Source organism: Atractosteus spatula, chromosome 2 (genome assembly GCF_055471065.1).
Source record: "Atractosteus spatula isolate fAtrSpa1 chromosome 2, fAtrSpa1.hap1, whole genome shotgun sequence".
Lineage (NCBI taxonomy): Eukaryota > Metazoa > Chordata > Actinopteri > Semionotiformes > Lepisosteidae > Atractosteus > Atractosteus spatula.
The window spans coordinates 2,670,520-2,694,161 of NC_142707.1; the positions used below are offsets into that span (position 1 = coordinate 2,670,520).

The 23,642-nt window shown below is 57.5% G+C and overlaps 1 protein-coding gene across 6 annotated transcripts in view; it reads right to left on the reverse strand.

The window, feature by feature from the left end:
* Nucleotides 1-6,056: 6,056 nt before the first annotated feature.
* LOC148838985 (uncharacterized) overlaps nucleotides 6,057-23,642 on the reverse strand; it is a 39,429-nt gene continuing 21,843 nt past the window's right edge. For 2 of the 6 annotated variants that reach the window (XM_088908612.1, XM_088908609.1), the window contains exons 8-18: nucleotides 22,301-22,344; nucleotides 22,129-22,203; nucleotides 20,585-20,632; nucleotides 19,379-19,438; nucleotides 15,143-15,202; nucleotides 14,815-14,880; nucleotides 13,992-14,156; nucleotides 12,887-13,165; nucleotides 11,260-11,355; nucleotides 10,972-11,175; nucleotides 6,057-10,016 (exon numbers count right to left, since the gene is read on the reverse strand). In XM_088908612.1, coding sequence (XP_088764738.1) covers nucleotides 9,501-10,016; nucleotides 10,972-11,175; nucleotides 11,260-11,355; nucleotides 12,887-13,165; nucleotides 13,992-14,156; nucleotides 14,815-14,880; nucleotides 15,143-15,202; nucleotides 19,379-19,438; nucleotides 20,585-20,632; nucleotides 22,129-22,203; nucleotides 22,301-22,344 — 1,613 coding nt within the window. In that variant the 3' untranslated portion in view covers nucleotides 6,057-9,500. The remainder of the gene's footprint in view (nucleotides 10,017-10,971; nucleotides 11,176-11,259; nucleotides 11,356-12,886; nucleotides 13,166-13,991; nucleotides 14,157-14,814; nucleotides 14,881-15,142; nucleotides 15,203-19,378; nucleotides 19,439-20,584; nucleotides 20,633-22,128; nucleotides 22,204-22,300; nucleotides 22,345-23,642) is intronic. The other 4 variants (XM_088908613.1, XM_088908614.1, XM_088908617.1 and 1 more) reach the window with 4 other exon arrangements.

The following is a 23,642-nucleotide window of genomic DNA, read 5'->3' on the forward strand; positions in this document are numbered from 1 at the left end:
CTTGACGGGAGGCAGGCCGTCCAGTGAACCCCAGGGGCCCGACGGCGCCACCCTGTGGCCATGTGGTGTCTCCGCACTGACGCTGCCCCTGCTGCCAAAGACTGATAGACCCCCCCCCGCCCCCTGCCCCCAGACTGCCGGCCCCCGGGAGAAACCGGGCCATCTGCCTTCAGCCCAGCAAAGCCCTTCATCTCTTAACTCAATCAGTTATTGGTTTAATTGGACCTAATTATCGCCGCCCCCAGGCCTGGAGCCGGCAGGGAGCTGACAGCCTGTAGCCCCCCAGGTCTGCACGTAGTGCCGGGCCTGCCAGAGCGTGCAGCATCCCCATTACAGGATTTCCACACTCTCAAACCCCAGCCTGGGTCTGCAGCTGAAGATGGAGCGCCCCCAAGAGGCGCTCTCACCCCCTCACGCCGCGCGGTCATCAGCTCCCTGCAGCGCTGCTGGTCCCAGCGGAAACGGCGGATACAGACTGGAAACGTAGCGGTGCTCTGGACCTCATCGATGACATCAGTGGCAAGAGAAGCCCAGCAAGGTTGCACATCGATGCTGGGCATGCCAGGATTTGGCCAGAGGCTGCTCGTTCCTGGTCGGGCTAAGAGGAGCCCAGATCCTCCTGTCCCAGGTGCACAGAGCATAAATCAGGACTGCACCCTGGACAAGACGTCAGTCCAACACAGGACACACTCACACAGTGGACGGGACACCAGTCCAACACAGGACACAGTCCAACACAGCACACAGACTCTAGACAGGACACAGTCCAACACAGGACACACTCACACAGTGGACGGGACACCAGTCCAACACAGGACACAGTCCAACACAGGACACACTCACACAGTGGACGGGACACTCCACACAGACAGCGCCCCAGGAATTGAACCCGGGGCCCCAGCGCTGTGTGACAGCAATGGTAACCACTGCGCCTGCACACTGCCCAAATTAGAATATTTTCCCCCGCAGCCCGCTCCAGCTCTCCCCCTGAGTGTGCGGGGGCTCACCCAGCACCTGGTGTTGGAGGCGGTTGTTTTTGAGGCGGGTGCTGTTTTCACCAGACCGGACTAGACAGACACGTGATCCAAGGGGACATTCGGAATGCGGGGAAGTGGCCTGCTGTCTTGGGATAGCCAGGAACCTCCCTGTCCGGGAATGAGCGGCTCCCCAGTAACACGTCCACGAACCAATGTTGCCTTTTCGGCCGGTGTGACGTTTAAATAGCGGCTCGCGGTAAAACCCGGCACGGACCCCAGCAGCCGTGCAGTGGGAGAGGTGCTCGCGCCCCCTGCAGGAAACACAGCCCCCACACGTGACCGAAGACACCCTCGCAGCCGCGCTCCAAAGCGTCTCGAGATAGCCCGAGGCTCCGCTCAACACCATTTGGTCCCACGAGGGACTTAGGGCCCGATCCGGGCGAGAGGACCCGCTCCACAAGGCGGGACCAGACACACGCACAGACACTACCACACACCCACTCGTGTGAGTGAGTACAATCATATACTGCACGCCAACTCGTGCTGTGTCGCTGCAAACACCGCTCTGACGGGCGTGCATGCGCAGGTCTCAAAAACGTTACTGCCCCTGCAATAACAACTAGCATTTTTGAATTCCTTCCCAGGAAAACACCGAGGAAAGGTTGCTGCGCGAACAGACGCCAGCACATTTTTCTCTCCCGGGAAGACGAGAGCGCTGTACCTGTGCTCCAGGCGTCGCCGTCCGCTGCTGTGGTCACTCCGGGCGCCCCGGACTGAGGGGAGACCTCCGCCAACCCCGACGACAGCCGCACGTCACAGGGGGGTAGGGGTGGGGGGCGAGGCCAGGCACGGCCCAATTCTTCTGCTACTCCCGCCAGCACCCCCGGATTGGATCGATCGGGAAAACTTCGGAATTCCTTCGGAGAGAGACGCGCCCCGAGTGTCGCTCCTGCGCGCAACAGGGCCGGCGAAGGCAGCGCCTCAGGGATCAGCCGCGGAAGGTCTTAAATCTTCCTCCGGCTCAGAAAGCCTTGGGAAATAAAAGGGGGGACATCGAGGCGGGGGGTGAACCGACCTGCACCCCAGAAGCATCCGTCAGCCCGCCTGCCTCTCCGGGGGCCGCGGGGCCGGTCCCTCACGGACGGGGAGGCTGCGGCTCTCCGGACACTCGGCCCGTGGACTGCACGGACCGAGCCGGCCGCCCACACTCGCGCTGCCGAGCCCAGTTAACACCCCGGTCACGGGAATGAACCGCGCGGCGGCGGAGCAGGAGGGCGCGCGGGAGACGGGAGACGGGGGTGGGGGCGGGTTGGAACCGAGCCCCTGCAGAACCGGTCAACAAAGAACCGCGACACCGGCCGCGGCTCCTAGCGAGGAGCCGGAGGGACCAGCGGGCAGCTCGTCCGGGCGGCGCGCAACATGCTGCTCGGGTCCGGAAACCGTCCGTCCGCACGGCAGTAACCGTGCTTTCCGCGGAACGTACGTGTGAGATCCACAGCCCGGCGACAAGGCTGCGGGCTCCAGTCGCCTTCTCAGTCGGACGATACGGCGCCTTGCCTAGACATGCAGTCACACGTCCACGCGTGGGCCAGATGTGCGCGCGTCCAGCTCGGGTCCGCGGACGCGCTGGCCGAGCAGGTGGCGGAGTCTCACGCCGGAAGGTCGGCTCCGCTCCCCGGGCTCAGAGGCGGCCAGCCCGGCGCCCCGGTCCCGCATGGGTCGGGCACACTGCCGCACCCTCCGGCGCTCGCAGGTGGCGGCTCCTGCCCTGCCCACTCAGAGAGCCCCTCTCGCCCGGCCGGCTCCCGCGTCTTCCCAGTCCGGTCCGGGCCCCGGGGTGCAGAGGCGGCGGCGTGCCGGAGCGCCAGCTCTCGAACCGGGGGTCTCGCAGTCAAGCCGGGATCCCCTTTCCCACCCGCCCGCTGGCGCGCTCCTTCCGAACCTGCCTCCTCGGCCCGTCCCCCCCGGAACAGCCCCCAGCGGCACCGCGAAGGGGTTGATCTCTTCAGCGTGCGCACACGCACGTTTAAATACACCTTCACAGGATCTGTAATCCCATCCCGTCCGCCCGTCAGTGCGCGGCTCTCCGTCTTCAGATCAGACAGCGGTGTGTGCGCACACACACACACACTCTCTCTCTCTCTCTCTCCCCGACACGCTCGTATTTTTACACACACACACTACACGTGCACGCGCACGCGCGCGCCCTCATTTACACATCCAGGAGCGCGCTTCCCCCCCCCCCCTCCCCTCCGTCAGTCCGTCTCGCGCTCCAGCGTCTCGCTCCCCGCTCGCGCTCGCCAGACTCGTAGATACGGTAGTAGCGGCTCGTGGGCCCCGCACGCCGCCGTTAACCCCTCCGCCGCCTCGGCCTCGGCGGCCTGGCCGTTATGACGGATTGCCGTCACCCCCGAGGGCAGGAGAGAGCAGAGCTCCAGGCGGGAAGCCGAGGCAGAGGACCGAGTCTGGAAAACCCAGACGTCACCGCCAGGAAAAAAACATCAGCAACTGTCGTGTTTGTTCAGAGCTGATTCACAGCGACGTGTGAGCTGAAGCACCAGGAGCATCTCTGGGGGCTGTGTGCTCTTCTCTAGATCCGTGCACATGAACTGTTTCAGGTATATATACACGCATACTGCTGTGCGGATTTCGGCTGGTGTTCTGTTTTAGGCTTTTATTTACATTTGCTTTAAGCTCTTAAAATGCGCCCTCTCTGAGCTCCCCGAGCTCTTCTCGAACCCTGCACCCTCCCTGAGCTCCCCGGGCTGTTCTCGAACCCTGCACCCTCCCGTCTGCACCCCGGGCTGTTCTCGAACCCTGCACCCTCCCGTCCGCTCCCCGGGCTCTTCTCGAACCCTGCACCCTCCCGTCCGCTCCCCGGGCTCTTCTCGAACCCTGCACCCTCCCGTCCGCTCCCCGGGCTGTTCTCGAACCCTGCACCCTCCCGTCCGCTCCCCGGGCTCTTCTCGAACCCTGCACCCTCCCGTCCGCTCCCCGGGCTGTTCTCGAACCCTGCACCCTCCCTGAGCTCCCCGGGCTCTTCTCGAACCCTGCACCCTCCCTGAGCTCCCCGGGCTCTTCTCGAACCCTGCACCCTCCCTGAGCTCCCCGGGCTGTTCTCGAACCCTGCACCCTCCCGTCTGCACCCCGGGCTGTTCTCGAACCCTGCACCCTCCCGTCCGCTCCCCGAGCTCTTCTCGAACCCTGCACCCTCCCGTCCGCTCCCCGGGCTCTTCTCGAACCCTGCACCCTGCACCCAATGACTTTTTCCCCCCCAAGGATGCCATGTCTGCTGGAGTTCATTCTCGCCGGAGAGCCGCCTAGCGAACCTAGTTATCGCCTCGTCAGTGAACTGCATGAGCCGTCCGGGTGTTTTTATCCTGGTTTTACAGTCGACGAAAGAAGAAGACGCTCTGGATCTGAGATACGGAACATCATGGCACCAAGGGCTGCCGTTTCCATCTGTTTACTGAGCCAGGGAATCAGAGCAATTCCGCAGCTGACCTGTGAGGCACACAAGCACCCGGGAACTGTCGGAAACTGCACCCGGCTCTGCCCACCCCCCCTCCCTTCTCTCACCCCTGGGTGCTTGGCAGGTGGACGGGATTTCTGCTTTCCTCGCACGTCCTGCGCGGTGAGTCACGCTTCGCTCGGATTCGCACCGCTAGTCCTGCCAAAAAAAAAAAATACAAATACAAATAAACAAATAGAGACGCGGGCGGGAGACGTCCGTGTCAACGGGAAGAGAACGCTAAAGCCCCCGGCCTGCCAGCCGAAACAGCAGAGAAGCAGCATTTCAGACCTCTCGCAGCGGGAGACGTGAGGGAGCGCCCGCCAGTGGCGAGATCCGGGAGCTGCGGCCGCGATCTTCCCCGGCAGAGGAGACCGCTGTGACGGTTGTAGCCCGTGTTGAGGCTTAATGGTGAGGAATTCAGCGCTTACCGTCTCACCCGGGCTGTAGTAACACCCGCAGGTGAACCTGGGGACCGTCATGCCTGAAACGAACGGGACGAGCTCCGAAAGAATAAATCAGTCCGACCGCGACACTGTCTTCCCTCGCCTCTTTAAACCGGCACGACAATTTTGCGACCCCAATCGTAGCTGGAGGAGAAGCGAGTCGCCCCGCTGGGCCGCCGGGCACGGAGCCCCTGGGGGGCAGCTCTGCCCCGCCGAGCGACCGGTTCTGCCCCCCCGTCAAGCCCCTCTCGCGCGTCCGCCGCCGGCCCCCCCACAGACTGGCCCCGTTTCCTTGACCGAAATTAGAGCCGGGGGGCTGCACGGGAACAAGCAGGGGCTTGTATGCTTAAAAAAAAAGAAAAGAAAAAGAAGAATGAGAGGAGAAAATGTCTGCACTCCCGAGTCTCCGGGCTACAGGGCTGAACCCCAGAGGCCGAGTCCAGGGGCAGGTGGAGGACAGCCCCGTGCGCGCAAACGGGCGGGTCTGAGGAGGAGAAAAGACGTTCATTTACGTGCGGGGGAAATGTGCGAGCCAGGCTGGACTGGACTTCTGTTTTATGCAGGTTGTAGCTTCAGTGGGATACCCACGGAGCCCTGGCAGACACGGCGAAGGAGATCAGCTCGTATATACGCGCCTTCTCACACTGCGGCCCAGGATCCGCGCCTGTGGCAGGAAGGTTATCAGTTCAAACCCCGCGGCCGGCAGAGGAATCCTACTCCGTTGGGCCCCTGAGCAAGGCCCTTCACCCCAGCTGCTCCAGGGGCGCTGTACAATGGCTGACCCTGCGCTCTGACCCCCAGCTTCTCTCCCTGTCTGTGAGTCTCATGGAGAGCAAGCTGGGTTCTGCGAAAAGACACATTCCTACTACAAGGAATTGTATAGGGCCAAGAAAGTGTTCTGATCTTAAGTAACTGAGCTGTGCTGCACCCTGGAGGTATAATGATGTATATGACAGAATAAATCTGAATGAAATCCTGTGGCGCACATCTGGCTACTCTCGATGAAACATCTTTTAAAGCCTTTTTATTCATCTGGATTCCCAAACTGCCTGAGAGAAATGTAAACCCAGTGTGTAAACAAACGTGAACGGACAAAAACACAGACTCCAGGTCAGAAGATGGATATTTCGCTCCGTGGTTTAATTCTATGGATTTCATAAAAACAAACTTGAGCCATTTCTCTTAATAATGGCAGTGTGAGACCTGCCCAGAAAGGATTGTGCACAGGACCACGTACAAAGAGTGGAAAAAATAATAAAATAACCAACATAATACAGATAGAGGCAAATTGATCCGAAAATTGCATTTAGAGCTCGGTTTCCACTGCCAGGAAACCGAGCAACTGTCATAGAATTTTTACAGATTTGTTCCAGTGTGTTAAATGTTAAACCTTACTTCATTTTCTTAAATAGAGTATTATTGATATTTACAAAAAAGCAAAAATATGCACAGTATTCAAAAAATAGGTCTCCTTCAAAAAGTTGAAAAATTCAGAGCCTTTGGAAAAAACTTGTAAAAATAACAAATAAAAATGAGAACCAGCAGGAGAGAGAGAGACACAGGATAAAACGGAGTCCAGTCTGCGGCAGGCAGCGCGCGCCCGACGACCGCTCCGCGCCCAGGCCTCTTGCTGCAGAGCCCTCGACCAGCTCAGACTGCCCAAACGGCCCGGGCGACACGCCACGGGGCTCTCAGGAACCCTACACTCTCTAAAGACGCGGTGGTGTTTTTAAAATACCATTTTCCTCGATCGGTCAAGATGGAACTGCCCGATTGTAAATCGCCGTCTCTCTCCTCGCAGCCCCCGCTCCACCGCGCCCCCTACCGTCCCGCGAACCGCCAGCCCGCCGGCGCCCAGTCCAGCGCCAGGACCAGCTGTTGGAGGGGCGTCCTGCTTGGACTCCGCCTGGCCAAGCCTGGACCCCCGAGCCAGCTCCTCTTCCCCTCTCCCCTCACCAAACGCGGCTTCTTTCATTGCGGCCCGTCACAGGCGCTTGAAATCCTCTCTCAGCCTGCAGCAGGCGCTGGGGTTCAGAACTCTGCCCATCTAGGTGCCACGTTTCGCAAGGCAGGGAGCCTGGAACACCGGTCGAACGGCCCCGGGCAGAACTAAGAAGAGGCGCTGGCAATGGGACACCCGCATCTGCGCATCGTTAACCAATTAGCAATCGAGAGCCGCCGGGCAGTCACAAGGGAGCGGATATTTAACGAGCACATCAAGGACAGACAGCTGGAAGACGGTCCCTTTTTCCAAAGCTTTTGCTAGGCATCTATACCCCCACAGAAGGGTGTATGTGAAACCAAAGATCAGTGCAGAGAACACAGTCTAATTCAGGAGGGCCTCAATTAATTAATTAGATTAAATAAGGTCTAAAATTGAATAAAATGCAGGGTAATTGTGACAGCTCAGTTTTAAAATATGATGCAAGGGAGCAGAGGTGGGCACACCTGGTCTTCGAGACCTGCAGTCCAGCACATCGCACAGCTCGGGTCTTCTAGAGAGCACAGGCCAGGGATCTGAACTCGAATGGCGTTTGTTCAGCCACAGGTTCAGTCATGTGTCCGGCGCTTCGCACCAGCATGGGCACTTTAGGTCTGGGAAGCCAGGGCCCCGCGTTTTCATTCCAAACTTTCTCGGGGCCACTGGCCTGCTTTAGGGTTTGTGACACGTCTGCGGTGACCGACCAGTGAGATGTGCCAGATCAGGACGCCCCCTGACCAGGGCCCACCCGTTACGGCAGAGGGGCGAAGACGGGATTCTAGCCTTCTCACAAACACTCCAATCAGCCCCCACCTTCGAATACGCCCGCTCTTTCAATCAAACAGAACTGGACGCTCTTAACAACGTGCTGAGCTTGGACAGGGAACACAAGGGTGTGTACAAGCGAATTTTGCTGCACAAAAAGACACAGGCTTTTTTTTAACAGACCATTTTGGCACAAAATGGCACTTCCGCCTGTGCTTTGCAAACACATAAGCTGTAGTGTTCTTGAGACGCAACATTAATGCTTTCCGAGAGTCAGATTCAAAGTAGCAGCAACTTAATTCCATCCAACACCAAGCCAGACAATCTGATGGGACCTGAAAAGGCCAGTCAGGTAAGTTTCATTAGGAAAAGAAACAAACTGTTTGACAAGGACCTGCTTAATGTAGCTTAAAAGGGTCTGCTGTTCTACAAGTCGACAGAAGAACATTTGCCACAGTTACATGTATTCAGTGCAGTGGGATTGGCACTCAGTTTTTTCAAATATTTGGATAGTTTGCCTTATCTCTTACAAATCCCTTTTTCCCATCTAAGCTGTGCGCAGTCACGTTTCTCATGCTGAAGGGCAGAGACCAGGGAAACCTGTTCACATCTGTCTTTTTAAAACCGAGGCCCACTCAATCATTTTCCGACTATGGTTACTCGAGCAAGGATGGTGCAGCTATTCTCTCGGTTTCGGGCTCAGCAACAACCCCTCACCCCACCCCCAGAACCGCCACCCGATGACATCACAACGACAACCCGTGATGTCACTTTCCATGGCAAGTGTTTCAGCTGGCGCTGAGCTAGCAACACTTCTAAGGCCAACACACCCCCTCAAAGGCCACAGTCTCTTCGGGATTGTATTCTTGATGACTTATAATTGATCTGTTTTTTTTTAACTAGACCAATGGAGTCCGTTTGCCAAGTTTCCCGCTACTGGGAATCTGCAGGAGACGGAAACCCTGCTGGGCTGGGGACCCTCCCACTGCCAGCAACACCTGCTGCGCCAGAGCGACCGAAAACCAACGAAAACATTCCCATCAGGAAGCGACTCTCGGAGACACGAAGGCAAGACGGGAGAGCGAATCATGTGCCGGACACTGTTTCGAAGAGGTAGAATCCATTAGCTTTGCTTTTGGTCCGACAGGAGGAGCCCCCCCCAGGTAGACGGCGGACGTTGGTGCCCCCCCCCCCCCTCCCCCGGCGGCGCTCCCCCCGGTCCGTCCCACGAGCTCCGGGGGGAGGAAGGAGGAGAGGACTGGCAGCAGAACCGCGAACAGAGAGAGAGGGGCCGGCTCTCCTCCCTGTCCCGCAGTCCGACTGCTCGCAGGGCTGTGGCTGGGGTGTGGCAGGAATCCACCCTCCGGCGCCCCACAGCGGCCTGGGAGAGGGGCACTAGGCACCCCGCTAAAACAACGCTCGTCACGCAGACGGGGGCCGCCCAGACGCCAGCAGCAGGGGACACTGGTGAGGTGCCCGGCGATGCCCAGGGAGGTACACATCTTCCCACGACACCCCTGGCCTTGCCGGGCAGTGCACATCCGCAGAGGGGGGGGGTCAACAGGAGCTTGATCCTCAAGTTTCTGCCCCAGCTGGGGCAGGACAGCCCAGGCCAAGCGGCCAGACGGGGGTGTCTGTGCCCGCCCGGTGATTTCCGGTACCCACTGTGCCAAGAGCCACTTTGCCCGTTTTCCGCCGTCAGGGCTCGGATCACGGCTGCCGGGGACTGTCCAAGCTGCTGCTGCTGGGACGCCCGTCTGTCCTGGTCCCTGCATGGAGGAGGGGGGTCGCCAGCCTCAGTCCCCCCCCCGGCTCGCCCGTCACGGCCGCGCGGGGCCGACGTCACACTGCTCGCAGCGCTCTGCCCCCGGGGGCACCAGCAGGCCACAGGCGGCCGCGCGGGCGCACAGCACGGGCTCCTGCCCGGGCGCGGGGAGGGCGCTGGGGTAGCCCTGGCACACGGCGTAGCGCTCCAGGTCCTGCAGCAGGGAGACGACCGCGGCCACGGAGAGCAGGCGGGGCGGGTGGGCCTCGTACAGCCCGTGCGCCAGCAGCAGCGGCCGGTCCTGGACGCTGACCTGGTAGAAGAAGCCCGGCTCGATCAGCACCGCCGTGTCGGCCATGGCGGACAGCTTGGAGCACTGCAGCAGCTGCAGCCGCGGGCCGCACACCGCCAGCCCCACCCAGTGCGCCGGCAGCACCGCGCGCCGCAGCTGCTGCAGGAAGCGCAGCAGCTCGTGGTCCGGCGGGAACTCCGTGCCGGGAGGAGGCGCCGCCGCCGCCGCCGCCGTACCGCCACCGGCGCCGCCGCCCGCCAGGCTGAAGATCTGGGTGATCTGCAGGACGAGGGGGGGGAGAAAAAACGACCGTTAACCGAAGTTCCCTCCCCCCCCCAGTCTGGCGTCGGTGATCCTGCAGCCGCTCCAGCAAGAGAGGGAGACCGCGCCCGCGCTCTCCGGGATCCGCGCCGCAGGCCCGCCAGCCCCCCGGAAAAGGGCGCCGAAGGTCAGCTTCCCGGCCCCACCCGCGCACTCAAGCCCTCCAGGCGGTCAGATCAGCAATGCCCACGGTTCGATCTTACTGCGGTCTTCATACGGGCAGCACTGAGGCGGACCGGCCGGCGGCCGCAGCGCTGAAGCACCTGGGTCCACTTCCTGGGGTGCTGTCTGTGTGGAGTTTGCACGCTCGCCCTGCGTTCGTGTGGGTTGCCTCCCACAGCCCAGAGACATGGTAGTTTAATTGGCTTCTGGGAGAACTGGGCCTGGTGTGAGCGTGTGAGCGTGTGAGCGTGTGTGTCTGCCCTGTGATGGACGGGTGTGTACCCTGGCTTGCGCCCGTTGCTTGCTGGGATGGATTCAGACGTTTTCCAGACACACGCTCTTGACAGACACCATCGCCTACTTCAATTCTGGCCACCTGTCCTGGCATTCCCCCCTGGTAAACCCTCGGCCCTTACGATTCATGGCCTCCTAATAACCCCCCTCTCTGAACTGGCCTCATCACTCTGCTCTCCTCCCCACTGAGAGCTGGTGTGTGGGGAGAGGACTGGTGCATCACCCAGGTGGGGCTGCACACTGGTGGAGGTGGTGGAGGGGATCCCCATTATCTGTAAAGCTCTTTCAGTGGAGTGTCCAGAAAAGCGCTATAGAAGTGTAAGGAATGATTATTATTAGAATGCTAACTGTCACTGCACAGGTGTCCAGGTGTCTCACTCAAACGGGTCCCCAGAGAAGCGCTATATAAGTGTGATTATTGTGATGACTTCCCCCGAGCCCCGTGCCGGGTGCTCACCACAGGCGTGACCTCCTGCACCTCGGGCTCGGCGGCGGCGGCCACCTCCACGATCTGCACGTCCTCGTCCAGGTCCACCGCCGTCGTGGCCTCCTTGGTCCTGACCCGCTGGTCCAGCAGCACTGGGCCCCGGTCCCCGAAGGCCCCCGGCACGCCCGCCTTGCTGTACAGCGCCTCCGGCCGCTGGCAGAGGGGCTCCGGCTCCTGGCGCCGGGAGGGAAGGGAGAGCGGGTCAGCGCGGGCGGGCCGGCGGGCCGGCGCGGCGCGGGCGGGCCGGCGCCCCCTCACCTGCACGGCGAGAGGGTAGCTGCTGACGTACAGCTCCTCGGAGTCGGGCTTGCCGTAGCTGGGGTAAGGGGAGCAGTAGCTCATCTCCGAGCCCATCTGGAACGGGAACAAGGCAGAGGCGCGGCTCAGTACGGGGGCCTGTGCGACGGACCAGAAGGTCCGATTCCTGGGGTACTGTCTGTGTGGAGTCTGCACGTTCCCCCCCTTGTTTGCGTATGTTTCCCCCCACAGCCCAAATACACGCTGGCGGGTTAATTGGCTTCTGGGAAAATTGGCCCCGGCGTGTCTGCGCGTCATGCTACGGACTGGCGTCCTGTCCAGGGTGTATCCTGCCTTGTGCTCTTTGCTTGCTGGGAGAGACTCCGGCTCCCCGGTGACTCTGCACCCGGTGGAGCGGTTGGACAGTGGAGGGACGGACAAGCCAAAGTCCGTTCTTCTCCGGGGCTTCGCTTTCAAATATGAATGGCCCGGGAATCGAGTTCGTAGCCCGTGCAGAAAGAGTTAAAGCTCTCCTACGCTCTGTAAAAATTAATTAATTCAGATTGTACATTTTTTATCTGCCCATTTTCAGTGGATTTTAATATTTTAACAAAACTTCAATGCAAGCGAGTACCTCCCAGCTGGCGACAGGCCACGCTGTCGCTCGAGAAGAGTAAAGCAGATGTATTTTCAAACTCATTTGTCTTCTTGCTATTTTCATTATTTAAAAGGGCACATGGTCTCCCTTTCTAGCTTAAGACAAATGGCCACATTTTCCTGAACCTACTCAAAAAAGACCTAAGTTATTTATATATAAAAAAAAATTACTTTTGAGAAATTGTCTGAAAATGAAAAAAAAAAAACTGCCCTGTGCTGATGGAGAAAGAGCCTCCTGATTTTCCTCTTCCTCTGGAAGGGTCTCCAGGCCCTCATGAGAGCTCCCCCTGGTGGCCACACTGTGTAATACCCTAAAGCAGCACTCTAGCAAGAGCAGGCTAGGGTGACTGCAGCTGCCTTGCCCAGGCTATGCTCACCAGCTCTTTCTAGACTGCATGGCTCCAGTTCTGGATGTATTTATTTCTTCCATGAGACCACCTGGGAAAGCTCAGGCTGCTGCTGGAAGAGGTGTTAGTGGGGCCAGCAGGGGCGCTCACCCTGCGGTCTGTGTGGGTCCTAACGCTCAAGTATAGTGACGGGGACACTATACTGTAAAAGGGCGCCGTCCTTCGGATGAGATGTAAAAAACGAGGTCCTGACTCTCCGTGGTCATTAATAATCCCAGGGCGTTTCTCGAAAAGAGTAGGGGTGTTACCCTGGAGTCCTGGTGAAATTTCCCCCCTGGCCTTTACACATCATATCCTCCTAATAACGGGCTTCATCCCTCTGCTCTCCTCCCCACTGAGAGCTGGTGTGTGGGGAGAGGACTGGTGCATTATCCAGGTGGGGCTGCACACTGGGGGTGGTGGAGGGGATCCCCAGTACCTGAACAGTGCTTTGGGTGGAGTGTCCCGAGAAGCACTATAAAAGTGTAAGGAATAATAATAAGGCTGTAGTCAGCTGGTGTCAGCAGAAGCTATCTTGTACTATGTAGCTTTACTCCCTCTTCCTCACTCCTCTTCTTCCTCGCTCTTCCAGCCCCTCTCAGTACCTGGGACTGAGCCGCGGAGCTGCCGTCCTCTTCCTCCTCGTCCAGCTCGTCCGCCTCCTGCAGCCGCAGCGTGCCGAGGAAGCCTTCCTCGTCCTCCTCGTCCTCGTCGTTGGTGAACTCGAAGTCCTCCCAGAAGGCCCAGCCCTTGCGCGGGCGCCCCGCCCGGCTGCGCTTGGGCCGGGCCTCGGCGTGCGGCCGGCTGCGGTTCCGGCCGGGCCCCAGCCAGCCCTCCTCCGGCATGTAGGGCGTCTGGCCGCGCTGGAAAGGCAGCAGGTGCCTCTGGGAAGGGAGAGCGAGGGAGAGTCTTGACGCCAGGAGCCGCACGGCGCCGGTCTCGTCGCTGGCACACCTGTCCCGCGCCCTGCGGCCGGGCAGCGCCTTCCTGCCTCAGGCATGCACCTTCCTGCCCCCGGGCCTGCACCTTCCTGCCTCAGGCCTGCACCTTCCTGCCCCCGGGCCTGCACCTTCCTGCCTCAGGACCTTCCTGCACCTCCCTGCCCCCAGAGCGGAGCTCTTCACACTGCGCCGTGGCACAGAGGAGCCGGGACAGGGGTGCATTTCGGATCGATAACTTCAAACAGGTTCACTCGAGACAGAGGACAGCAGCGTTCATGCCTGACTGCTGCACAGATACAAACAGGCGGGCTCCTGTGTGGGGCTGTCCTCAGACAGAGGGGGGCTCCTGTGTTGGGGTGTCCTTAGTCAGGGGGCTCCTGTGTGGGGGTGTCCTAAATCAAGGGGCTCCTGTGTGGGGGTGTCCTCAGACAGAGGGGGGCTCCTGTGTGGGGGTGTCCTAAATCAAGGGGCTCCTGTGTGGGGGTATCCTCAGACAGAGGAGGGCTCCTATGTGGGGGTGTCCTTAGTCAGAGGGGGACGACTGTGTGGGGGTATCCTCAGACAGAGGGGGGCTCCTGTGTGGGGGGTGTCCTTAGTCAGAGGGCTCCTGTGTGGGGGTGTCCTATACCTCAACGCAGGAATTAACCCTTTCCCTGCCCCACTCCGCTCCCAGCAGGGTGGCCTGTCCCGTGTCCTCCCCAGAAGAACGGCGTTCCCCCACGCTCACCCTGTACCCCCGCACCCCGCCGGCGGCGGCGGCGGCCCTCACCATGGCCTCCACCTGGCACTGCCGCAGGCGGCACTTCTGCCTCTTCTTGTTGCGGCCGCCGAACTTGGGCTTGTCCATGCAGAAGTCGCAGGTGCGGCAGTCCGTGGTGCGCAGGCAGGCCGCGCACTTCCCACACGAGCGCCGGCTGCGCTTCTTCGGCCCGTCCTGGAGGGGGCGGCGGAGAGAGGGGGCGTCAGTAGAGGCACAGGAAGAGCACCAGACAGAAATAAGGCTCTCCAGCCAGAAGGAAATTAACACCTGAGAACCTACAAGACAACAACTGAATAATAATAATAATAATAATAATGTGATCTCCTGTTATAGCCTGGGGAACAGAGAGTTAGCCTGTCTCACAATGATGTCGCTGCTCTAAAGGTGCTAATTGTTGCTAATTGTGAATTGTTACTGCTTTGGCAGTATGCTGAACCCCATGATTGATGGAGCGAGTCGAGCGACTATCACATCCATACTTCTAGTTTCCAGAGCAGCTGCTCGATAGCGTGGGGATATTGATCTGGAGCTCCTGGAGCCGATCGCAAGCGTGTGGTTCCAGCTCGTTTCTCGCGAGTCGCTAGGGTTCCCCTCCTTCGTCGGCCCCAAAAACGGCACACTGTCCCTGGCCCCGACCCTGACTGGGGTTTCAGCAGAGCAGCTCCGGAATCTCCCTCTCACATCACATTTGGGAATGTTCCCCCCAAACTAAAAGATACGAGTCTGAATCTCACAGCTGGGACCGGGGAGGAGGGCGAAGACCAGGCGACAGAGGGGGAGAGAGCGACGGGGGAGAGAGAGAGAGACGCCGCCGCCGCGTCGCCATACTCACGTCGATATCGTTGTCGTCGTAGTAGAAGGCGAAGTCCTCCGAGTCGCTGAACTGCGGTATGGAAAACTGCAGCGCGGAGAGAGGGAAGAGGGAGGAGGCGCCGTTTTAATGACACACAGCCCAGGGCCGCGTGTCGCACGGGTGCCGTTTCACGCCGGGTGTTCAGATGTGCTTCGCTGCGAAGAAGCCTGGCGCTGCGAGAGGCGCAGGGCCAGGCCCAGCCCCGCAGGCGTCATGCTTGACGCGTCGTTTATACCAGGAACACGATCGTCCCTCCGAGCAGCACCCCCCGCCTCCCCCGGTTCGAGAAGCCGAGTCGACTCCTCACCTTCCTCGGCTGCATGAGCTCCTCGTACTGTGTCAGGGGTCTCTGCATCCTTGGCACTTTCTGCAAGAGAAGGACGTTTTTAAAGAACCACACACGAGAGCCGATAATCCACAGTTGTCCCGTGAGAGCCGAGGGCTACATTTGATTTGCACTGGCTTTTGGAGAATTAAAAATGAATCCCAATGCTTCCTTCAGCACAGCTGGTACGACTTTCTCCCTGAAAGAAAGTTTCGAGTCCCCCTCCCCCTTTTCTCTGGTCTCTTAAATCCAGGTTTCCAGGAAGGAGTGTGCAGCTCCGTCATGGCCTCCCGCTGCTGTCTGCGGCAGGGTCGCTCTCTGTAGTGGAGTTTGAGGTCGGTTCCGAAGACGTGCTGGACACAGAGCTTAAGGACCAGCTTTCAGGTTGCACCAAGCGCAACCCCCCACTTCCCAGTGCGGCCATTAAAACACTAAATCACACAGGCTGCTCAGAGCTCAAGGCCAGTCACCACCATCAATGCTGTCTGGCAGTGCTGAAGGAGTCCTAAGTGCACCTGCACTCCTGTCCAGAGAACTACCTTCTGGCATTCTGGCTTGGTGATAAAGGTTACGCTTTTAAGAACGTGGATGAAGATGATGATAATGAGGATGGTGATGCTGCTGATGATGACAATGATGATGATGTATTTTTTCCATCCCCATGGAAACGAGCTGTATCCAGGCTGCCTTTTGGAACCACAGCCCATAGGAAATAAAGGAGAGAACGCTCCTGAGGTCACCATACACGATGCCTTGTGAGTGGCGAACACAGTACAATCCTTACCAAACAGACCTGGATTTATAAAACTGATATTCAGAATCAAAACACAAGAACGTAAAGCATTCTGAGAGTTAGCTGGAACTGGGATAATCCCAGATCGCTTCCCTGCCTTGTTCAAGCTCCTCATCCATCTCTGCGGTTTCAGAGGAAGCTGTCCCCAGTTATCCTACTCTGCAATCACGTGTCATGAGTGGATTTGCTTACAGAGCTCCCTTGCTTCGTCTGACGGGCGCAGCGGTGCCCCCTGCTGGGCATGAACACAGGTGCTCAAGGGCTCCTCCCACTTCAGAGCTGCTCGGCATCGCCCCCTAGGCCTCAAAGAGCTCCACTGCGCCACAAGGCCAGATTTCCAGCCACAGCAGGGGGCTCTGAAGAGGTCACGTCAGCTGCTGTCACAGACATTTACAGAAATATCTCATGACTGCTTGCTGGCCAAGCTTTGAAAAGCCCGACAAGCGCTGAAAGAACTGTTTTAGTCACGCACGGATACTGATATAATAAATCATTTTATGTTTCTTTAAATTGAAAAGTATTTTTTATATTTCAAACAGGTCATGGGCAAATCACTGGAATGCACATAAGTAGTATGGTATTTGCTGCATCAGTACGGAGGCTTTTAAGTACCACACGAGACAGTAGAATACCAATTCTGATGACTGATCAGATTAGCTGTGGAGTGGGAAAAGAGCTACTTACTTATCACTTTCCACACTTTAGAAACTGTATGTTAAGCATCACCAGGCTGTGACCCTGCAAGACCTCCTTCCAAGACGAAAACGATCTCTCACAGCCCACGCCGTTATCGGGGCACTGACGGACATCCCAGAGCTATTGCTGGGAGTCCTGGAGAGCGGATCTTTTGTGTTGCTCCAGAATTCCGTCCCGCCGGAGCACACCGATTGGCAAACGGCAGCGCCTGGAGCCCGAAGAGTCAGCGTTGGCCCACATGGCGTCTTCCACCACGGCGATTCACTCAAGCCCCCTCAGCGAAGCCAGGTCAGGACGCCCGGGCCGACCCGGATACACATAATCTTGAAGCGGGATTTCAAGCCAGCAAGTGGACAGGCTCGCCCACTTCCATTCATACAGGTTTCAGTTCTGCTGCAGTTTTAACGGAGGGCTTTCTTAGCTCAACTCCCAGTCATACCCTTGGAGGAGTCTGCCATCTGGCAAGACTGACCCAATCGCCCGTCTCCTGGCTACAGTTTTGCTTTAAGCAGCGAGAGTTGCCATTATTCTCAGTGCAAACGCTTGGAAGCAGTCGCATCTCCTTTCATTTCTGAAGATGAAGATTCCCTTAAGGTGACCCATCTTCAACAGCTGAGCTGCAGCGCCTCTCAAACGCCTCCTCAGAAAACTCCCTTCCGTCCTGCGGGCTGCAGGCGTGGAAAGCAACAGCTTCTAACCAGCTGTTCCTCCGAGCAAGTACTGGCGAGAGTACTGGTTACTGGCAGAGCTATAGGTACTTTCCCTTCTCCCAGAACTGCACACTGCGAGCACGTTCCACAGCCAACGCACGACGTGTACAAGAGCACCGAGTCCATAAACTTTCAGAACCGCTCTCCCCCGGATGACACCAGCCGAGCGGAGGTGATGAGCAGTGCGCTCAGGGAAAGGGCTCAGAGATTCTCGGCCCAGCTCGTGGTCACACATGCGTCACAGCTGGCGACGACCGCGGCGATTCTCTTACAAGTAAATCCGTCTCCGAACGCGTTCCACCGCCGTGGCGCGGATTTTAAATTTACGGTCTCCGTGCCCACACAGCCTATTAATAAAGACCGTCATTCCGAACTACATCCCCCCCCTTGCCGACGCAAACCGGCAGGAGAGAATCAGGGAACAGACGGGACATCCAGACTGTGGAGCCCCACAGCACCAGCAGCTTCGCCCGGCTACGGAGCTTGTCGCAGAACGCTGAACGTTTCTTTCGGATCCCTTGCGGACGTCTTCGGAGGGCACTCTTTTCGGGGAAGATCCGAGGCGGGCATGTTTTTTGGGGAGCTGTCCAGACAGCTGTTCACGGCAGGGCTGTGTCGGAGACGGGGGGGGTGTAAAAAGCCACTGCGAGCTGGCACACCTCTGTCCCGCGACCAGTCCAAACACCAGCGGGCGAGCCTTCTCCTCCCCGCCCGCAGTCGATCCGCCAACCTGCCCAGTGCAGCTTGTGTTCCTCTCGTCGTCTGGGGGATCGGCTCGCGCTGTGCCGGACGACTAGGCCCCCCCCCCCCCCCACCGGGCACTTGTCCTTGGCGCCGCCGTTTTCACCCCCGGCGACTCGGTCCCAATGCAGCTCGCTGGCCACACAGCAACGGGCCGGGGACAGGTGGGTTCTTCAGCAGCCGTGTGAGGAAGCGAGGAACAAGAGACGTCTCTTTTGCTGGCCGAATCACTTCGCTTGCACCGGACTCCACAATTCAGAAAATCACGGAATCTGCGACCTCTAACCCACAATCATAGCCCAGTGATAAGTATATAAGTAGTTCTCAGCAACGCACTGAATAGTCCCAAGCAAACTGTTAGGAGGCAATACGGGGAAAAACCCCTGGGCTGTCTGTGGCCACCAGGGGCCAGATAAGCTCAGTTATGTGTATTGAAGCGGGCCAGTGTGGGTCTGGAAGTGATCTGCTCTCTCCTGGGCTGGAAGAACAGATTCGCCAGCTTTGCAGGCAGCCTTCCACTGACCAATACCACGCACCTGCACTACATCGTATACAATCGTAATTCCTTACACTTCTATAGCGCTTTTCTGGACACTCCACTCAAAGCGCTGTACAGGTAATGGGGATTTCCTCCACCCCCACCAGTGTGCAGCCCCACCTGGATGATGCGCCAGACCGCTCCCCACACACCAGCTCTCAGTGGGGAGGAGAGCAGAGTGATGAAGCCAGTTCAGAGAGGGGGGGTTATTAGGAGGATATGATGTGTAAAGGCCAGGGGGGAAATTTCACCAGGACTCCAGGGTAACACCCCTACTCTTTTCAAGAAACACCCTGGGATTAATGACCACGGAGAGTCAGGACCTCGGTTTTATGCATCATCCGAAGGAAGACGCCTTTATATTAAAATATGTATATGAAATGTCATGTTTTTTCCCCATTATGCCTCTTAATAGTTTGCTTATGACTATTTAGTGCATTGCTGAGAGCTGCTTATATACGTCACGGCCTGGTCAATATTCCAAACATGGAACATCACACATGTATGATGCACTGATCCATATGACAGCACAAATCAACACTGAGGATCAGAGTGCAGAACACCGCTCAACTTTATTTTCACTTTAGGCTGTTCGCTACGATGGTCAATGTGCACTTTAACAAATTCGCTTTTAATTACTGGACCTTCCAACGGCACAGGAGCGCTCCAGCAGCCCGACCCCGCCGGGCTGCCCCGCCCGCGCTCTCCGGCACCACGCAGAGACCACCCCCGGTACTCACCCCCAGGCTGCTGCCTACGCCTGTGTAGGTGTAGTCCTCCGCCAGCTCGGCCTCCAGCTTCTGAAAACAACGACAACATGCACAGGTTGGGCCGTCTGCACCTCACGCGGCTCTGGGGCGAACCGAGAGGTTCTGCCCCAGACGGAGACACCGCTTGAGAAGGCCCGAGGACGTTTCAAATTACAGCTCTCGTGTGAACAAAGATGGAGATTCAGTATTACATCGGAGGTTATGGCAAAACTGGGGATTTCCCCTGTGGTGCAGACATGGGGAATCTGTTTGCTAAAAACCCAAAGGAGGCATCAAGCTCTTTCGTATTGGGATGAACGTGTAGTGCTGAAGAAAATGACCAGGGAACGAATGCTATGAATGAATGAATGGATGGATGAATGAGTACCCAAGTAGAATGGATCTGTATGAGATGGATTAAGTCCTTTTTTTTTTGGCAGTGGCTTAATTACTTTAATTAATTCACAAGCTGTTAGTATTTTTAGTGCAGTCTTGTCCTGGAGAAGAGCAGCACACAGCAGACAGACCCGACTGCGCAGCCGCGACACAGACTGAACCCTGCGGCTCAGGACTAGGAACCGCTGGGCTGGACTTCAATGCATCGGCCAGCGGGGGTGCGGCAACACAGCCACAAACCCCCAGATCTGTTTAGCCCTTTAGTGGTAGGGTGTGGGGTGTCTGACCTGCAGACCGTGTGTCAGTTTGCAATTGGATCATGCCCTGTGCAAACTTCTTTTGGAAATCACTGTGGCACAGAACGCAGCCACAGTTAGCGACACAAATCCCCATCTCACCAGTTAGCTGTTAAGCTTCCAAATGCTGCTGAAAGCTTCAGACAGGCGCCGCAAAGCCTGTGCAGGTCAAACTGCACAGAGGGCGAATCCTAGCGGCGCTGGACGCTGGCCTGCAACCTTGCCGCAGTACCAACCCTGCAGCTGGATAACCGTTCTGGCTGCGGTCTGTCTGGCACTCTCCACAGAGAGTCGGGCAGCTGGCCTGTCTCGAACCCAGCAGGAGAGTCGTGCCTGCTGCTCCCCTTCCAGTGACTCATTTCTCCAGTGTAGTCACCTCTTGTGACTGGCACAAGTGTCTTCACTGAACCCTCTGCCACCTCTGTGCCGAAACCAAACACTCACACACCCTAACTTACATCCACCCACTGTAACAGACACACACAGTAATCCACACTGGACATACCGGGCTTCTCACCAGCTTGGTCTTCTTCTGTACTTTGGGTGTCTTTTTCTACAAAAAAAAAAAAGACCAAATTGAAAGGAATCTTAAAACACGCTGGCACGGAAATTTAACCTCGGCTTCGACCACAGAGATACAGGAAGACAGGAGGAAGGGTACTGAGGAGAGAGGAAACAGTGGACCAAGAAAAGAAACTCAAATGCAATAAAAAACTTCACCAGCCACACTGATGAAGTTTACAACCACTCTGTTAAGGTGCGTGTATAGTGCACAACAGTAAGAGGCAGTCGAATAACATTCTTCACCCTGAGAGACCCCAGGGCTCTGTACAGGTGGATCCTTACTTCCACCCAGACTGGTGTCACTGCAGCCAGGTCTGCACGTCCGGAACAAGCTGACCCGGCCACGTTGTTGAAGACGACAGATTCTGGGATCATTTAAGAGGTAAGAAGAGCAGAAAGGCTCCTCTCTCTCGTTGCCCCTGCTCTGTTTTCCCACACCAGCTGGACAATGTTTCAGCCCCCTGCCGCAGCAGGCAAATTTCATCGGGCACCGCTCCAGGCAGCACACAGACGTCTCTGCGGGGTCGATCCTGCCCGAGCCCCGACACTGCAGGCAAGCTGCCAAGACAGAGGCGCTGCTCTCCGGCGGGAGAATCCCATCGGGAGGAGGACGGAGAAGACCGCAGGGAAGCTAGACGCCCATCGGGAAAGCTCGGCCGTCCCCGAGCACCGATGTTCACTCCTGTTCCCACAGCGCTGCCCCACCACCTGGCCCTCTTTCCAGCCTGCTCTCTGGACGACCTCAACTGAATCTACCGCTCCCTTCGCCCGTCTACACGAGCACTGCGGCGAGGCCTGACCTGGGCGGACTGGTGGCACTGTGGCTAAGGATCTGCGCCCGTGGCTGGAAGGTTGCCGGTTCAAATCCCACGGCCGACAGAGGAATCCTACTCTGTTGGGCCCCTGAGCAAGGCCCTTCACCCCAACTGCTCCAGGGGCGCCCTATAAATGGCTGACCCTGCGCTCTGACCCCCAGCTTCTCTCTCCCAGTCTGTGTGTCTCATGGAGAGCAAGCTGGGGTCTACGAAAAGACAAATTCCTGATACAAGAAATGTTATATGGCCAATAAAGTGATGTTTTAGTCACTTAAGTAAAGATTTCACAGATAAGTGGACTGTTGTGTCTTCCCTCTCTAACGTGTAGGAAGCCAAGCTCGAGCTCGGGAGGTTTACCCAAGACACAGACAGAAGCACTGCCCAGGACTGTACAGCGATGAGCCATGGAGAGAAACAAACGAGCTGAAGACAAGACACAAACTCTGAAAAGTAAGCATGATGCAAGCACTTTATAGAGGTGGCATATATGTGAAAATACCGTAGTGTTACAGGTTACAGTAACGCTGCAGCTGTGAAGCTTGAGGTATCCAGCACCTGGTGTGGGCTCCAACACAAGAGCAGACTGTTAATCGTACAACCCGGACTGGCTCAGACCGCTATCCCACAGGAGTCCGGTGTGCGGCTGTGAAGGACGCAGAAAGGATCTTACCTGCTCAGACATGAAGCCCAGGTCTTCGTGCTCCTCTGCCACCTTGCCCTGACCCCACTGCACTCTCCTGTCCACCTTAAAGAAGCCCAGCACAGACCCGTTCAAGCCACTGACTGTACACCACATTGGAATTTAATTTACCGGGGTCTCTGGTAGCACCGAGCGCGCTCACCTTCCTGAAGACGATGTTTCTGTCGTTCATCACGTTAACCGAAGCTGACAACAGAAGGAGGCAAAATTTGAAACTGAAAAAACACAAAGTGGAACAAACACACTACAGACACTCAGAGACCCAGAGGACAGCTGAGCTGCCCACCAGCTGATTTCCCACTGCTTCTTTTCTTACTCGCAGGGGAACCGACCAGACTCCCACTGCGCCGTTTTTACCAGTTGCCCGGACAAACAACAGTGCCCAAGCAGAGCAGCTGAGCAGTCTTTTTTAATCTTTTCCAGTCTTTACACTTGAAATTCAGTTTCTGTCATTGGTTTTCACAAAAGCTGGAGGTGATCAAACCGTTAACCCTAAACTCAGTAATGCATTTACGTCTAAACCTCTAAAATACGCAGCAGTCCAATCTGCATCCAGCACGGAGTTTTCTGACTACTGTGCTGCCTGACTGGACCGTACCAAGCAGTCTGTCCGAGCAGCTCAGCCGAGCCTGAGGACTGAGGGCTGAGCTCTGAGATCCAGATATAGTGGGGTCAAACTTGGCCCATGTCATTAGCTACATGGTGACCAGGATTCCCCGCAAAATGACGCCTTATTGGCTGAGCACTGTTGGGGATTCCCTTCAAAGTTGCGCCTTATTGGCCGAGCGCTGCTGGGGATTCCCTTTCAAGCTACACCTTATTGGCCGAGCGTTGTTGTGGATTTCTCGCAAAACGTCGCGAGAAACGTGGCCGAGCGCTGCTGGGGATTCCCTTTCAAGCTACACCTTATTGGCCGAGCGCTGCTGGGGATTTCTCACAAAACGTCGCCTTATTGGCCGAGCGCTGCTGGGGATTCCCTTTCAAGCTACACCTTATTGGCCGAGCGCTGCTGGGGATTCCCTTTCAAGCTACACCTTATTGGCCGAGCGCTGCTGGGGATTCCCTTTCAAGCTACACCTTATTGGCCGAGCGCTGCTGGGGATTCCCTTTCAAGCTACACCTTATTGGCCGAGCGCTGCTGGGGATTCCCTTTCAAGCTACACCTTATTGGCCGAGCGCTGCTGGGGATTCCCTTTCAAGCTACACCTTATTGGCCGAGCGCTGCTGGGGATTCCCTTTCAAGCTACACCTTATTGGCCGAGCACTGCTGGGGATTTCTCGCAAAATGTCGCCTTATTGGCCGAGCGCTGCTGGGGATTCCCTTTCAAGCTACACCTTATTGGCCGAGCGCTGCTGGGGATTCCCTTTCAAGCTACACCTTATTGGCCGAGCGCTGCTGGGGATTCCCTTTCAAGCTACACCTTATTGGCCGAGCGCTGCTGGGGATTTCTCGCAAAACGTCGCCTTATTGGCCGAGCGCTGCT